This window comes from Natrix helvetica (genome assembly GCF_964273705.1).
Source record: "Natrix helvetica genome assembly, chromosome: Z".
Taxonomy (NCBI): Eukaryota; Metazoa; Chordata; class Lepidosauria; order Squamata; family Natricidae; genus Natrix; species Natrix helvetica.
The window spans coordinates 28,082,648-28,099,605 of NC_138554.1; the positions used below are offsets into that span (position 1 = coordinate 28,082,648).

At 47.3% G+C, this 16,958-nt stretch overlaps 1 protein-coding gene across 1 annotated transcript; it reads left to right on the forward strand.

Moving 5' to 3' along the window:
- The first annotated feature begins 5,603 nt into the window (after window positions 1-5,603).
- On the forward strand, window positions 5,604-10,639 carry LOC309381448 (claudin-9-like). Its single transcript, XM_081932444.1, has one exon. The coding sequence runs from the start codon at window positions 5,964-5,966 to the stop codon at window positions 6,618-6,620; it is 657 nt and encodes a 218-aa protein (XP_081788570.1). The 5' UTR covers window positions 5,604-5,963; the 3' UTR covers window positions 6,621-10,639.
- Window positions 10,640-16,958: the final 6,319 nt, after the last annotated feature.

The window sequence follows — 16,958 nt, forward strand, 5'->3', positions numbered from 1 at the left end:
CTGAATTAAGAGGTAATGATCAATGCGTGTTTGCCAATCACCTGGACCCATCCTAGCGAGGGCCTCTTTTGCGGATCGCACCATTCTCTCCACCTGTCCATTCGATGCCGGATGGAATGGTGCGATGAGGGCATGCCGAATTCCCTGACCTGCTAAGTACGTTTCAAATTGCATGGCCGTAAACTGGGGCCCGTTATCGGAGACCAGGAGGTCGGGCAGGCCATGAGTGGCGAAAAGTCACCGTAGTACCTTAATGACTGCCTCTGCCGTGGTTGAAGTCATTAGGACTACTTCTAGCCATTTGGAGTATGCATCCACAACTATAAGAAAGGTCTGACCTTGGACTGGCCCTGCGAAATCGATGTGTATTCGCGACCAGGGTGCTTTAGGCTTCTCCCATTCTGTGGCGGGTGCTTCAGGGGGTGCTGGTCTAGATTCTTGGCACGGATCACAAGTAGCCACCCATTCCTCTATCTCTTTGTCCATGTTTGGCCACCAAACGTAACTTCTTGCTAACGCCTTCATTCTAACGATCCCCGGATGCCCAACATGTAACGCTTCTAACACATTTCTTCGTAACGCATAAGGAATAACAACTCGATCCCCCCACAATAAACAACCTTGTAACACTGAAAGTTCATCCCGTTTTGCCCAAAACAGTTTGAATTCCGGGCCCACGTTTCCCTTCGGCCACCCCCTCCAAACCCAGGTTTGAACTTGCTTTATTACATTGTCCCTAGAAGAGAATCTGGCAACGTCGCAGGAAGAAACCGGTCCTGAGTCCAAACAGTCAATTAACAGAACCGGTACCTCGGGAGTGGGGTCTGGCAAAAGATCCGGGAGTGGGCAACGGCTGAGTGCGTCTGCATGTCCTAGAGTGGAGCCCGGTCGATGTATCAGCTTGTATGAGTACGCAGCCAGGAAAACAGTCCACCTGGTCATGCATGGAGAAAGGGAGACTGGTGTGGGGCGGTTTCCCGCCAAAAGTCCCAACAGCGGTTTATGATCTGTAATTAGTTCGAAATTGCGGCTGTAGAGGTATTCGTGGAAACGTTTAACTCCAGCCACAGCAGCTAACGCTTCCCTGTCCATCTGGCTGTAGTTCCTCTCGGCCGACGAAAGAGTCCTGGAGTAGAAGGCGATGGGTGCTTCGTTTCCGTTTGGCATCCTGTGGCTGAGGACTGCACCGACGCCGAATGGGGATGCATCGCAGGTCAATACCAGTGGTAGCGTCTGGCTGTATTGCACTAGCAGCGAGTCGGTGGTGAGCAGGCGCTTGACTGCGGCAAAGGCTGCTGCTTCGGATCGTCCCCACCTCCATGTTGCGTTCTTTTGGAGTAGTCGATGTAATGGCTCAGCAACGGTCGCCTTCTGCCTCAGAAAAACGCTGCAGAAGTTAATTAGTCCGAGGAAGGCCTGCAACTCGGTCTGATTTCGTGGTGTGGGGGCGTCCTGGATCGCCTTAATTTTCTTTGAAGTGGGGTGTATTCCCTGACCATCGATTCTATATCCCAGGAATTCTACACTAGGCACGTTAATTTGGCATTTCTCTTTTTTGAGGTGGAGACCCTTCTCTCTGATTCTGGCCAAAACAGTTCTGACTCTTTTTAATAGTTGCTCCTCGTTTGCAGCGGACACCAAGATGTCGTCGAAATAGGGGACGACTCCCGGTATCCCTTGCAAAAGCCGTTCCATGACGCTCTGGAACAGTCCTGGGGCAATACTCACACCGAATTGTAGCCGGTTGCATTTGAATGCTCCTCTGTGCGTCACTATAGTTTGGGCCTCCGCTGTGGCGCTATCCACGGGCAATTGCTGGTAAGCTTGTGCCATGTCTAGTTTAGCAAATATCTTTCCTGGCCCCAACGAGTGCAATAAGTGTTGTACTACTGGCACAGGATATGCGCTTTGCTGTAGTGCGACATTAATTGTGCATTTATAGTCCACGCAGATGCGGACTGACCCGTCTGGTTTAACTGGGGTCACAATGGGAGTTTCCCAGCGCGTGTGATCCACCGGCTCAAGGATTCCTTGCTCTACTAATTTATCGATCTCTTTATCAATTTTTGGGCGGAGTGCAAAAGGCACTCGTCTCGGTTTAAGTCGGATTGGCGCCACTTTTGGGTCTAAATTGAATGAGATAGGTTTACCCACATACTTACCAAGACCGGGGCTGAACACATCCTCGAACTCCTTAAAAATCTGTTCAGCACTGCTGTTCTCCACGGCGTTGATCCCGGTGACTTCTAATCCCAGGGCTTCAAACCAATCTAGTCCTAGAAGGTTCTGTAACGGCGCGCTGGCGATGGTCACGGGCAGCTGGGCTACGATGTCCTTGAAACGAATTTGGAACGTGCCTTGGCCCACAATGGGGACTCGGTTCCCCTGGTAGTCTCGTAGCAGAATGTCTGGTGCACGTAGTTGGCTCTTTTTGAGACTAGGGATAGCCTTTTTCATGGAGGCCCATGAAATGATCGTCAGGGACGATCCTGTGCCAACTTCCAGCTCGCAAGGAGAGCCCTCCAATAGGACTGTGACTTTCAGCTTTTTAGGCCGCTTGGTGCGGACCTGACTTATTGTGGTGAGATAGGTTCGCAATTCCTCTCTCTGGGTCAACTCTATCTCTGCATCGGTATCCTGGCAATACTCTCGTTGAGCGTCCTGGTAGAACGCTCTCTCAGCTCTTTGTGTGTAATCTCTCTGGGAATACGCCCTTTCAGCTCTTTGGGAATTGTCTCTCTGGGTAAACTCTCGTGTGTTTCTCTCTGGGCGCCCTTTTTGATTTCGCCAAGTCCCTGGGTTGGACTTCTGTTGGCGGTACATTGGAGGCTGCCATGAGGAGGCAGGGACTTCGCTCCGACACACTCGTGCTATGTGCCCAAGTTTGTCGCAGTGCGATCAAACAACGTTCCTGAACCGACAGGTAGACCGGGGGTGGTTCCCTCCGCAGCTTGCGCAGGGTGGCAAACGGAATCCGGGTCTCCCCCCAGGCCTCATGTGACTGCTCCGCATCAGGTGACTTTCCTCGAACTCGGTATCCTCGAAGTCTGGATTGGTGTCCTCGTAGTGGACTCTGGCGTGTCTGGGTGCTGGCTGGCTCGTGTTGAACCCGCGTTGTATGGTTTCCGATTATCTTTCCGCTGATTCGGACGCCCTTGCTTCGTTCAGCGCTATTTGTAGGGTTAAATTTGGGTTGGCCAACAGCCTTTTTTGTAGCGAAATGTCCTTTAACCCACAAACAAGTCTTGCCAGGATTTGCTCGTCCAGATCCCTGAACTCGCAGTGAGTCGCTGCTTTTCGTAGTGCTGCAACATATTGGTTGATTGATTCTCCCGCCTTCTGGTTCCGCGTGTTGAATTCCTGGCGGCAAACGTGGCGGGAAGGTTTTGGCGCTTAATGCGTTTGCAGCGTCTGTTGTAGCGCCGTCCATGATACCGCTTGTATCAGGGTAGGTTCGGAGAGGTCTCTGGCCGTGTTGAAACCCTCTCGCCCACAGTAGCTGAGGAAAATGTTCTTCTTTCGGGAGTCGGTTATCCCCGTGTATTCGTTTGCTTCGAGAAAGCACTCGAAACGAATCATGTAAGCCTCCCATTGGTCGTTCATTGGGTCGAATGGAGCGGGAGGAGTGTGCATCGCCATCTTCTCTGTGTTGAATTTGCCGCGCTGCGCTGTCCTGAGATGGCTGCCGGAATTTCTGCCGAATTCCTGGGCTGGATTGAATCCTGGGATTCTGGAGGTAGCTTCGTCCTATCTGTCTCTCAATCCCACCTTCGTCGCCAATGTTAGATTCGGGCAACGAGAGAACAGACTCCGGACACGTAGTGACTTAACAGCTCTTTATTAGTAGTAGTAGTGATCCAGCTTACTCTGTGGTCTGAGGGTTCCCCTTTTATAGGGATCGGGTACGCCTCTCGACCAATCAGAGCGATACCTGTTTCCCGCTGTAGCGGCGGACCAGAGAGGAGACTTGCCGCGATATATGTTAATATCTAACAGGTTCCTAACGGTTCAGACCGGTTCGGCAGGACCAGTAGTCATTTGGCGGCCTGGGTCATTGGAACAGGCAGCGACCCAAGCCTGCCACACCCCTGAACCGGTTCTCCTATGGGGCCGCCATCTTGATTTTCGGTTCTGCGCATGTGCAGAAAGATTGTAAATGCACACACTTATTTTTTTCCTTTTTTTTGCGCATGAGCAGACCTATTTTTCTGCAAACGCACATGCGCACAGAGCACGCATCTGATGTGCGTGCAAGCGAAGCGATTTTTGCGCACACCAAAATGGCAGTAATGCCGGAAGCAACCCACCCCTGACACACATGCACACACACACTTGAACTTCACAATTCTCAGAATTCTGGACTGGGGAATTCTGGGAAGTGAAGTCCATACATTCTAAAATGGGTAACATGGAGAAATACTGTGCAGACCAAGGTGCTAAAGTAACCCTAACATGGATAAACACATCTGTAAGTCCCAAGGACTGGATTAGTACATAACGTTTATTATTTAACCAACATTGACTCGGTTCTCCCAACATGTTGAACCAAAAGCGACTTAGTCAAACTTATACAGTTAACAACAGGACTGAATCCATTAAAATACAAATAATCAGAACAAATTCTGTCTTCTTTGGTTTGAATTAGGAATAGGTTGTGGGTGTTGTTAATCATATTATGCACATTAATATATAATACTAATGTCAGATTGTGCTGCTCCAACAAATATTTTGTGACCAACCACTGTTAACAATAGTGGTTCTGTCTATTCTTTCAGTGCAACTCAAGATAATATTTTATCTTACGAAATGAACTTCACAAAAGCTTCTGTGATGTATTTATTAGAGAGAGTTGCATTTGTGTAATGAAAAATACGGGAGGTTTTTGTGTGGTTTGTGTGCACATGCATGCATGTGGACCCTTGTGAAAGCTTTCAGTTAATTTATATAGTAGATGTGACACATCTATGTAACTCTGGCATTATGCCTGTTTGGCCTAATTAATATCTAATAGTTTCTACTTTTTAAAAAATTCTCTTCTAGAAGAATTTGACCACAATAACTCCCTCTATATCTCCCTGTCTTTCCTCCTCCCTCCCTCCCTCTCCACCCTTGCTTGTTTTTCTCGGCCTCTTCCTCTCCCCCCTCTTTCTCCTCTGGAATGGGCAGCTTCCCAACTAGCCAGCAGAAAATAAAGAAATATTCAAACTCTCTCCATAACACCACCACCCAGGTCTTGGTTACCATGGATCCCCCAATGCCCTTCTCAGATTGGTCTGGTGCCCCTCCCAGCCACCTGTTGGAGGTTCATATAACCCGCCCTTCTCTGTCCCTAAGCTCAAGCTCCCTTGGGATCCTTCTAGACAACAGGTACCTGTGAAGCAGAACAATGCAATAACAAGCAGGTTGTTGGAGCCACAGAGAAACGATAGCACTGGATTTATCCTTATTTCCCCTTTAGGGGTTCTTTACCTTTCAGACTTTGGTCTACCTTTCTCCAACCCAGCTCCTAAAGTGACACACCACAGGCAGTTATTTCTGGATGACCCTACATCAAAAACAGACTCTCGGAAGCTATAGATTGCCACCTTCGAGGCTGCTTTCCATATGCAGGTAACCCAAGAAGGCCTCTTCTGTAACAGTTCTGCTCGCTAATCTACTAGAGAGACTTAATTTTGCCGAAAAGCTCCGTAGGTTTCTTTGTCTTGGATGGCCACCTCAGTGCAATATTCTTTTAGGATTTATTTATTAGGAGTTTGCTTTCAGGGCGAGAACGTAGACGCCTGACATTGCATACCACCATTTAGAGGGTGTATTTTTGCAATTCTTGTCTTCGTTGATTTATATTCAGAACAACTTGGCATCGCTGTCCATAAACCACCATCTTTGGTCCTCACGGAAGGCAGCAGAAGAAAGGAAAAAAAAAAGAGGTGTGCATTTTGTAGCCAAGGTGAAGGATATCCATAATGGCATCTGCAGGGCTAGAGATCATGGCAATGGGCCTCTGTATCTTTGGCTGGTTGGGGACTATCCTTTCATGTGCCTTGCCCATGTGGAAGGTTTCAGCATTCATCGGAAGCAACATTGTTGTGGCGCAGATAATCTGGGAGGGACTGTGGATGAATTGTGTTGTACAGAGTACTGGCCAGATGCAGTGTAAGATCTATGATTCCATGCTAGCTCTGCCCCAAGATATCCAAGCCGCCCGGGCCCTCATGGTTATCTCTGTGGTGCTTGCTATCCTGGCATTGTTGGTGAGTATTGTTGGAGCCAAGTGTACCAACTGCGTGGAGGAAGAAGGTGCCAAGGCACGTATTGTCATTACCTCAGGTGCCTTCTTTATCGTCTCAGGACTTCTCGCACTTATTCCTGTCTGCTGGTCTGCCAACTCCATCATCCGTGACTTTTACAATCCAATTGTGGCTGAACCTCTCAAAAGGGAACTGGGGGCTGCTCTCTATGTTGGTTGGGCAGCTTCGGCCTTACTACTCCTTGGAGGATCACTCCTGTGCTGCTCCTGCCCACCACGGGACAACCGCTACCCGGGCCGTATTGCATACTCTGTTCCAGCCAGATCTACTGCTCCACCAGGCAGTACGATTGACAAGCGGGATTATGTCTGAGCAGTTATAGCGGTGGGGTGGTGATGAAATTTGCCAGATATTGCAAGACTCAAACTAGGACAGGCATTATTGACTTCTGGAACAGGTAGATAGGACAACCTTATCAGTTTGGGTTCATCTATGATATCTGGCAATTCTGGAATGTTGGTGCATGTATATCTCTGTGTGTATGTGTGGGTATAGAAGTATAACAAATGATGTGAGTGACTGAGGAAATGTGAACAAATAAAGGGATATGTGAGAGAATGAACAAATCTTTTCAAATGAGCAACATAGCAGCAAACACAAGTGGAATGCAGGAACAAGTGGGCAGCTGAACAAACAAGGGAAGGTTTAGAACAAATGTATGGATAAATTAATAGTGCGTAACGTATGTGGAGGTAAAAAATAAAGAGGCAGATGAAGAAGAATAGAAACACCAGGGCAAGGGCTTTGCCATCTGGAGAATGAGATACGGTAATTATCTCAGGCCAAAGTAGTGGTCTTCTCCTTTTTCCTGTTGTCCTTTCAAAGGGTTCAGACTGTTCCTTCTCTTGGAAGACTGCACTGTGAGACACAAGGTGTGCCTTGGGCTTTTAAACCAACTGGATGTACTCATAAGCGGGCCTGTCAGAGATGATGAAGAATGAGTTAAGTTTCCAACCAATGGACTTTTGAATAGAATATTGCCATAATGAAAAGAGGCTAGGCATTTGCAGCAGAAGATCTTGCAGGAAAGAGATTATTTGGATCAATTTAAGTTGGGTTTCGTGCTGTATAGCAGAGGTGTCAAACTCGATTTCATTGAGGGCCGCATCAGGGTTGGGTTTGACTTTGGGGGGGCTGGAGTGGGCATGGCCAGCTCAACGTCATTTGTGTCGGGGGCACCTGTGGTCGGCAAGTGCTAAGGCAGGACTTCCCTCAGATCCTCCCTCCCTCTCATTATAACCTTTCTTTCCTTCCTTCCTTTTCTTGTATTTCCTTCCTTCCTTCCTTTCTTTCTTCTCCCTTCCCCTCTTTCCTGATTTTTCCTTCCTTGCTTTCTTCCATTTTTCCTTCTTTTTCTTTTTCTTTCCTCTTTCCCTTTCTCCTTTCCTGTGCCTTGGATGCTCAAATGCAAAAGGGGAAACATTTCTCCTTTTGTTTTATTTTGCTTTTAGTTTGTTTTGCTAGCCTTCTGCCAGTGAAAACAGAGCCCGGGGGGTGCTCTCCCCTCAGACCCCGTTTTCACTGGCAGAGGCACCGTGGGCCAGTCCTTCGCTGTTTCCAAGGTGACCCCGCAGACCAGATCTAAGTACCCCATGAATTCGGTCTGTGGGCCTTGAGTTTGACCTGTATAGTATAGTACAGTATAGTACAGAACAATACAGAGACAGCATTGGTTGTGCTTGCTGACGACCTTTGGGGGAGTGGGGATGGGAATAATGCTCTTGATCTCTCGGTGGCTTCAATACCAATGATTGCATTATCCTTCTGGACCAGCTGCAGAGTTTGGGGAAGGAGCGGCATCCTTTTATAGTGGTTCTCCTCTTTCCCAGGGATCAGCTCTAGTCAGTGTTTGGGAAGGGGATGTTGCAGCTCTTTATTTCTAAGGTATGTCAGAGCTTGATGCTTCTCCCCTCTTATTTAGACAACTATACGGAGCTGCCAGATGATGTCATCTGTCAGCATCGCCAGTGTCAGAGGATACCCATCTTGATCTCAGACCATCCAGATGATGCTGTCAATGTCCTGTCCCAGTGTCTAGAGGTTGTTCAGGTCTCGAGGGGAGGAACAAATTGATTCAATCCTGACAAGACAAAATGGACTATTTACGTATATTCCCTCCCACCCTTGATCTGGGGAGTTTCCATCTTTAGTTTTATATGAGATAATACTTCCCCCTTTTAGACTGTAGGTAACTTTAGGATCATCCTGGATCCATAGCTCTTATTCGAAGAGCAGGTAGCAAGCTTTGGCCAGGGGGTGGAGGGGGGCTTTGCACAGATTCATCTGTTGCACAAGTTGCAGCTGTACCTGGTTTGGGGGGCTGGGGGCTTTAGATGCTCACCTAGGCCCTGGGGAGCTCATGAATATACAATGCACTTGGAAGTTAAAACTGTTCCAGAATGCAACAGTGCAGGCAGTGATGTTCAGCATTTATCATTGCTGCTGCATGAGCTGCACTGGTTCCCAGTCTGTTTCTAGGTATAATTCAAGGTGCTGATTATTACCTATAAAGGTTTTCATTGGCCTGGTTATTTGATGAATTGCCTGTTCTAAGATATCCCAAAGGTGCTTTTTCAAGAGGCAACTGGACCTCCTAGTTTTTTCTTTTGAAGACGTTTTGCTTCTCACCCAAAAAGCTTCGTCAGCTATGACAGGATAGTGGGGAATCTGAAGAAGCTTCTTGGATAGGAAGTGAAATGTCTTCAAGAGCAGGGGTGAAATTCAGCAGGTTCTGACTTCTAGAGAACTGGTAGTGGAAATTTTGAGTAGTTTGGAGAACCGGCAAATAGCACCTCTGGCTGGTCCCAGAGTGAGGCGGGAATGGCAATTTTGCAGCATCCTTCCCCAGGAGTGGGACAGGAATGGCGATTTTGCAGTATCCTTCCCTTGCCAGACCCACCAAGCCATGCCCACAGAACCAGTAGTAAAAAAAGTTTGAATTTCACCATTGTTCAAAAGTTAAAAACAAGAAAGCCCAATTGCCTCCTGAAAAAGTTCCTTTGGAACAACCATGACCTGGATGACTGAGAATATCTACAGGCCTGTTCTGGCCATTTCTATTCACCCAGTGAGATTAGGCAGAGATGATGCATTCCAAACCCCTTTAATTAAGCAGTGTGGAAACCTAGGAAGTATGTCTTCTCTATTGCAATACCTATCCTCTGGAACAGCATTCCCATCAATAAATATCTAAGGCTCTCATTCTGATGACATTCCAAAATATTTTTAAAGGTAAGGTAGGTGTAGACCCTCTGACAGTTGTTTCCTTGATATATTATTTTTTCTGAATGTACATTTCCCCCCCTTGTTATATGGTTTTCTTATTTTTTTAAAATGTAAGCTGCTCAGAGTGACCTGGAGATGAATGTCCCTTCCATTTAAATGCACAAATAAATAAATACGTATCCTTTGTCTCAATCAGCATACTGCTTTGGGTCTGCTTAGGCAGACGTATAAAGAGTACGAGGCTGCAAGAACAGATCAAGAAGCAGACAAATTAAATAATGAGAGGAACAGAAAATGGCACTGAGAACTGGCTGTTGTATGAACTCTTTTGACTACTCTGATACAAAAGCCATTTTTTCTTGGGTCAAAATAAAAAGAGACAGAGTTGAAGAAAAATGGTGAATTTAATTCTGAAATGAACACAAGAGGAATGAATGCATATCTGACTGAAAGAATTGGGGACTTAATGAATGTAAGAAGACTTGGGAAGAAAAAAGGTAACCAACCCAAACCTGCGCAAATAACAAAGATTCATGAAAGATGTAAATATTGGACAAAGGCTGAAATTCCCTGAAAAGATGATGCAGGAGAAAGAGGATTGAAGTTTAGACATTAGTTTAGATTTAGTAAAAAAAAGTTGTTCTGAGCAGACGGGGTGGGGGGTGGGAAAGAACCCTGACCCTACAATTGCATGGGACTGGCGCTATTTGCTCTCTTGTTAATAATTAGTGGAGGATTTGGCTATTCTCAGGGGCCTGCGTAAACAAAGGGGTCTGTTTTCTCCCTGACCATTGATCTTTACCTATTACAACCACCTGCTTCAGACCTGCATAGAAAGAAATTCAGCAGAAAGAAATAGGACTTTAGACAAATGCATTAAGCCCCATTCCTTTTACAGAGATATTTTGTTTGATTTTTCCCCGGAAAAAGATTATTTCTCTCTTGTTTTGCTCTATGTGTTTGGTTTTTCAAAGATGTTCTGAAATAAGGTAATTGACTTAAGCTGCAAGATATCATGGGGATCCTTTTCATGAACAATGTATAGTATTAACTGACAATCATATTATTACATTATTCAGATAATTAAATAAAAAATTGTAACCTAATTGTGCCTGACTTTTTTTTGAAGTAGGGAAGGGGAGTAAAGGATTTCTGAAACGTGGTATGCAGAGATGGGTTTCTGTCGGTTCAGCTCAGATCGGGCGAACCGGTAGCGGTAGTGGCAGGAAGCGCCGCCTACCCACATGCATGCAAGCACGAGCGAAACGGTAGTTAAAAAAAAAAGGGAAATCCACCACTGGTGGTATCAATGAAAAAGTCTAACTGTCAAAGGAAGGGGGGGGGGGGGGCAAGCTTTATAGAATACACTTAATTTTGCTAACTTAGCTAAGAGTGACACAGGACACTGATTCAAATGGACAAGTCTAGCCACACCAAAACAAAATAAAACAAGATTAAGTTTAGACAAGTATGATATGTTGGGCAAATGCATGCTCTTAATACTATATTTAGCCTAAGAATGTCATGAGCATATAGGCAGGGATAGGCTTCAAAAATTGCAGCAACGGGTTCGCTGCCCCATTGCTCAGTGGGCATGGCCACGGTGGGTGTCGCCTAGTCAGCCTCCTGCACCACGGCAGGGTGTATTTTTCACCCTCCCCAGGCTCCGAAGGCTATTTGCGAGCCTCCGGGATGATAAAAACTGTTTCCCCTGACCTCCAGAGGCCAGAAACAGGTGAGTTTCTATGCTTCCGGAACCTCCAGTACGTGGGTTACTACCAGTTCAGCTTGTTAGGGCCGAACTGGTAGTGGTATGCCGACCTGGGTCACAGAACCGGCAGCAGTCCAGGCTGGCCATGCCCCTGATCGCTTCCCTGGTTGCAGCCACCGCCACCATCTTTATTTGGAGTTCTGGGCATGCTCAGAACAATTTCCATTGAACTGTCCATGTGTGCACAGCGTGCATCCAGTGCGTTCACGCAAAGCACACACACACAAGCAAACCGGCAGTAACACCAGCTAGAATCCACATCTGCTCTGTTAGGCCCATTTTCCCCCTTCCCTGAGTCTCCGTGTGGTCCCTACACTTACCTGGCATGATGAACAAGCCATGTGGAGACTCCTGGGAGGGGAGGGGTGGGTGGTGTGGGCGTGGCCAGCCATTGGTGGCATTTAGGGGTTTGCTGAACTGAGCAGAATCCTAGCTAGAGGATCGCCCGAACCCCCAATAGCCCATCCCTGCATACAGGGTGCCATCCAATATTCAGTATTTCCCCCCATGTGTTTCATTTTGCACAGAACTGATGCTGAATATTAAGAATACAGCGATGTTTCATGGCAAATCTTGTTTGACTCAATAGTCCCTGAACTTGAGTATCTACAGTGGATCTACAGTTAAGCACTCCTACAGTTTCAATCTCAAATGTGTCAAATCAAAACAGGAATGTACAGTAAGGCTAATGCAATTGCACAATTGTAATCAGAAGTAAAAATCATAACAAAGACAGGAGTTTGTGGCTGGTTTTGAAATTGGTTCTATACTTAATCCTGAATCTGTTGAAACTGTTTAGTAGAATTGGATGCAGTCAGAAGCATTCTTCTTTTTCAGCCAAGTTGAATGTATTAAAAAAAGGGAGAAACAAGCTCCTTGATCACGAGGGAGAGAGAGAGAATGCAACAAGCCTCAAATTAAGCACCGTAATGAGAGGATATCAAATTGCCAAGGCCATTGATTGTACTCTGTGGTGTAGAAAAATATGCCAGCAATTTATCATGCAAATGCAGTGATAGTATACTTGTCAGTTGGTCTATAGGAGGAAAAGTACCAAGCAGGCAGGCATCTGAAGAAACTTGGCACCTGAAAACTAACACATTTCTTCCCAGCATGTGCTTTGGGGGACTAAGGTGCCAGGTGCAAAGGGAGACAGACATATTACACTCCAGAGAGAGAAGACGACGCTGGTAGTTTGGGGGAAATGCAGGTATACATTTCAAGCATACTTAGGCACACTTCATTCCTTTTGATTCTTTGCATATTTCAGGCCAAGGCCCTGTTATCAAAGGAAATGGGTGATAGAGCTAATGAAATGTCAAGTTTTTGAGGTTGAGCTCCAGCTTGAGTTGTGTGTAAAAGGTGTAAAATACAGGGAAAAGATACAGTATATACTGTGAAGTGTGTGGTGTTCCTGCTGTCCTTTGTAAGAGCAACTCAATAAGTCACAGATGGCATCAGAATAGCTCAAATAGACTCAGATCCAGGAAGTCCCCATTAACACTTGCACAACACCTGCCCAATAACTTTAATATCGATTTCCAATGGAAAGCAAATGAGTTGCTGAACATCCAGACATAGGATGCTGGGTTGGGCATGGTCATGCTGAGCGTGGCCAACTCTGCCTCATGCACTATGGCAGGGGGGTTGTTTTCACCCTCCTCAGGCTCCGGAGGCTTTCCTTGAGCTTCTGGGAGGCCAAAATCGTCTCCCCCTGGGCTCCAGAGGGCCTCTGGAGCATGGAAACAGGCCCATTTCTGGACCTCCAGAACTTCGCGGAGGCTAGTTTTTTATGCTCACAGAGCCTCTGCGCGGGCCCTGCACTTACCTGGCATCCAAAATGGGCTGCGTGGAGACTCTGGGGAGGGGAGGTGCAGGGTAGATGGGGCCAGTCAGTCCTTGCAACTACCAGTTCGGCGAACAAGATGTAAAATTAGCATCCAGTTTGACTGAACCGGTCCAAACTGACTGAATCCCACCTGACAGGACTCCACAAAAAAGGTGCCTGGCTTTGAACTGCCATGCCAGCAATAGACAATCCTGAACAGGATTTGCACCTCACATGATGTCTGCTGGGACTTATTATATAAAGGGGGCATAGTATCCTCCGCTCAGTGTGATTGCAAAGTCCCATGTCAAACTAGATCATACTGTGACCAGCAGTAAGTTGAAGGCATATACAAGTCCAGTATCTGATTGCAAGGCCTTACTAAGGCCACATCTGGAATACTGTATCCATCTTTGGTCACCACATTACAAAAACGAGTTGAGAAGAACAAAAAAAAGTGTGAAGAAGAACAACTAAGATGATTAAAGGTTTAGAGAATAAAACATATGAAGAAAGGTTGCAAGATTTGAGTTTGGCTAAACTAGAGAGAAGGACTAAGTGGGACAAGATAGCAGAATTCCAGTATTGGAGAGGCTGCCACAAAGAAAAGGGGTGGGTGGGTGTGTCAATTTATTTTCCAAGGCACCAGAGAGCAGGACAAGAAACAATGGATGGAAACTAATCAAAGAGAGAAGCAACCTGGAATTAAGGAGAAACTTCCTAACGGTGAGGCCAATTAACAGGTGAAATAGCTTGCTTTCAGAAGTTGTGGGTGCTTCATCACTGGAGGTTTTTAAGAAGTCATCTGTCTGAAATTGTATCAGGCCTTCTGCTTGAGCAGGGAGCTGGATGAGAAGACCTCCAAGGTCCCTTCCTGTTCTACTCTGTTTGATTTTTTAAAATATAAATGCTTGCTTCAAAGGTTAGATGGTCTAGACCTGTGATGGCTAACCTATGTCGTGCATGCCACAGGTGGCACGCAGAGCCATATCTGCTGGCACATGAGCTGTCAGATCCAGCGTGCATGCTTGCACCAGCCAGCTGATTTTCAGCCTTCCGGAAAGGGGAGGCCATTTTCTCCCTCCCCAGGCTTCAGGAAAGCCTCCAGAACCTGGGGAAGGCAAAAAACGGGCCCTACTAGAAGTTCAGAAATGATCTGTTTCTGGCTTCTGGAGGTCTTCCAGGTGGCTGGGGGAGGCCATTTCTGCCATCATCCAGCTCTAGAGGCTTTCCTGGAGCCTGGGGAGTATGAAAACGGCCTCCCTCAGCCCCTCGGAAGCCTTCCGGAAGCCAGAAATGGATAATTTCTGAACTTCCGGTAGGCTTGTTGTGCCCATTATTCCCCCTCCCCCAGGCTCCAGAGGCTTCCCTCGGGCCTGGGGAGGGTGAGAACAGCTTCCCCTGACTCCTTGGAGGCCCTCCACAAGCCAGAAACAAATCATTTCCTGTTATGTCTTAGCCTCAGAGACGTGGCTCCATCTCCGAGGCTCGCCATTGGCTGAGGCGCGCGTGGCAAGAGTGGGAAAGTTACCGTGCTCTGATTGGCTAACCGTGGGACTGCCTGCATGTAAATTGCTGTCAAGCGGGAACTGTTCAAGCCCACTGGTTCTGGAGTTGCTGTTGCATTAGCTGTTCTAATAAAGTCTTGTTATCCGAGTCCTGCCTTGCCTCAGTCATTGCCACCCCTTCGAATTTAATACTGGCGATGAGGATGGGATGTTCTGAGGCATAGGAAGAGCTGTATCACATAAGAACGGGTTTTTTATTAACACAAGGCTTTCAGCTAATTGCTGAGGCAATCTCCTCAGAACGTGTCTCCCTCAGAATGGCCACTTTGAACAATTTCACACCGTTTGCGCCAGGGTTAGAGTCCTGGGAGGCGTACATTGACCATTTCGAATGCTTCCTTGAGGCACCATCTGGCTAACTTGCCTAGTGAGGGAAAGAGGGTCCAATTCCTGAATGCTTGTGGGCGCGAGATGTTCGGAACAGCCAGGGCTTTGGCCACTCCGCAACCAGTCCAATCCCTTTCATGGGAGACTTTGTTGGCAAGACTGCAGAATCATTACGCCCCAGCTCCGTCTCGCATAGCTAGGTGCTATGCGTTCCAACAAAGGCTTCAGAAGGAGGGGGAGTCAGTGAACCAGTACGTGGCTGCCCTCAGGGCTGCGTCATTGCACTGAGATTTTCCTAATCTACTCCCTACTTCAGCAATTCATGTGCGGGGTGATTGATTTGAGGCTGCGTCGCCGTTTGTTGGCCCATTCTAAGCTCAGCCTGCAAGTGGTGTTAGATGAGGCTCGTGCCTCTGAGATGTCCAACAAGTCCTCTGCCAAGATTGAAAGGGGTCAAGCCGCAGCTCCCCCTTGCATTACCATCTACTAAGACTGTGCCTATTCATCGCGGGGAGGTGGACGAACATTCTTTGTCCGACACCGATGAGACTGCCTCAAAACAGCAGGCGGCGGAGCAGGACGTTCACGAAAGAAATTACGTAAGAGCCACTGTGCTGGTTGTGGCGGGAACCATGGCCGTGCCTGGTGTTGTTTCAAACCATCTATTTGCCACAAGTGTGGGAAAAAAGGACATTTGGCTAAGGTGTGCCACGCACAATCTCCTCCTCAAAGTCAACCAGCTGACCATTCATCTTATCACAAGCCAAAGTCACAGTCTTACCACACCTCGGAGGACTGTTTTGCAATTTTTCGCGAACAGTTGCAGGCTGTTCTGCCAAGCAGCCAGACCAACACAACATCAGGCAATAAGATTTATCTCAGCATCCAACTCGAGGACAAGCCCTGTCGCATGGAGGTGGACACCGGCTCTTCAAAGTCTGTTGTTGGTCTACTATCAAGCGTTTGGTGCCTTCCCTAGTCAAGAAGCGCTTGTCACCTTGTTTTATTAAATTGCGGGAGTATCAGGGGAACTATATTCCAGTAGTAGGCAGTGGCCGGTTCCAAGTGGTCACTCCAAGTTTTAAGGGCAGGCTTCCCCTCATCATCATCCAGGGAAACCTCCCCAGTCTACTGGGCTTGGACTGGTTCGATGACCTGGGCCTCAGCCTCACTGGAGTGCATGCAACGATGGGCCTTGATAAGTTTGAAGGCCTGATGAAGGAGTTTGCTGCAGTTTTTGATGGGTCATTAGGTAATTATAAGGGAACCCCCATTAGTTTTAATTTGGACCCTCAGATCTCTCCCATCCATCTCAAGCCCAGGAGGGTCTCCCTGGCCCAGCATCCAAAAGTGGACACTAAACTAGACAAGTTGATTGCCCAAGGGATGTTAGAGCTCGTGGATTATTCCAAATGGGAGACCTCCATCATGATTCCTTTGAAATCCAATGGCTCCATTAGATTGTGTGGGGATTTAAAATGCACAATAAACAGGGGTCTCCAATCCAACCCCTACCCTGTCCATGTAGTACAGGAACTGCTTCATACGTTGGGACGGGGCTCCATTTTCGCCAAACTGGACCTTGCCCAGGCATATCAGCAGGTTCCTGTGGATGCTGCTGCTGCGGAAGCACTGACTATCGTCACTAACAGGACAGCTTTTAAATGCCAGTGGTTCCAGTTTGGTGTCAATGTAGCCCCGGGCATATTCCAGAGCCTTATGGAGTGATTGCTCCACAGCATCTTGGGAGTTGTCCCATACTTCGACGATGTGCTTATTTCCGCCAGAAACAGCACTGAACTCATGGCGAGGTTGTGTGCCGTTTTGTCGAAGTTCCAGGAGGTGGGGTTAAAGCTTAAGCCTTCTAAGTGTCAGATAGGGGTAACCAAAGTGGAATTTTTGGGGTATCTGATTGATGCCAAGGGCATCCA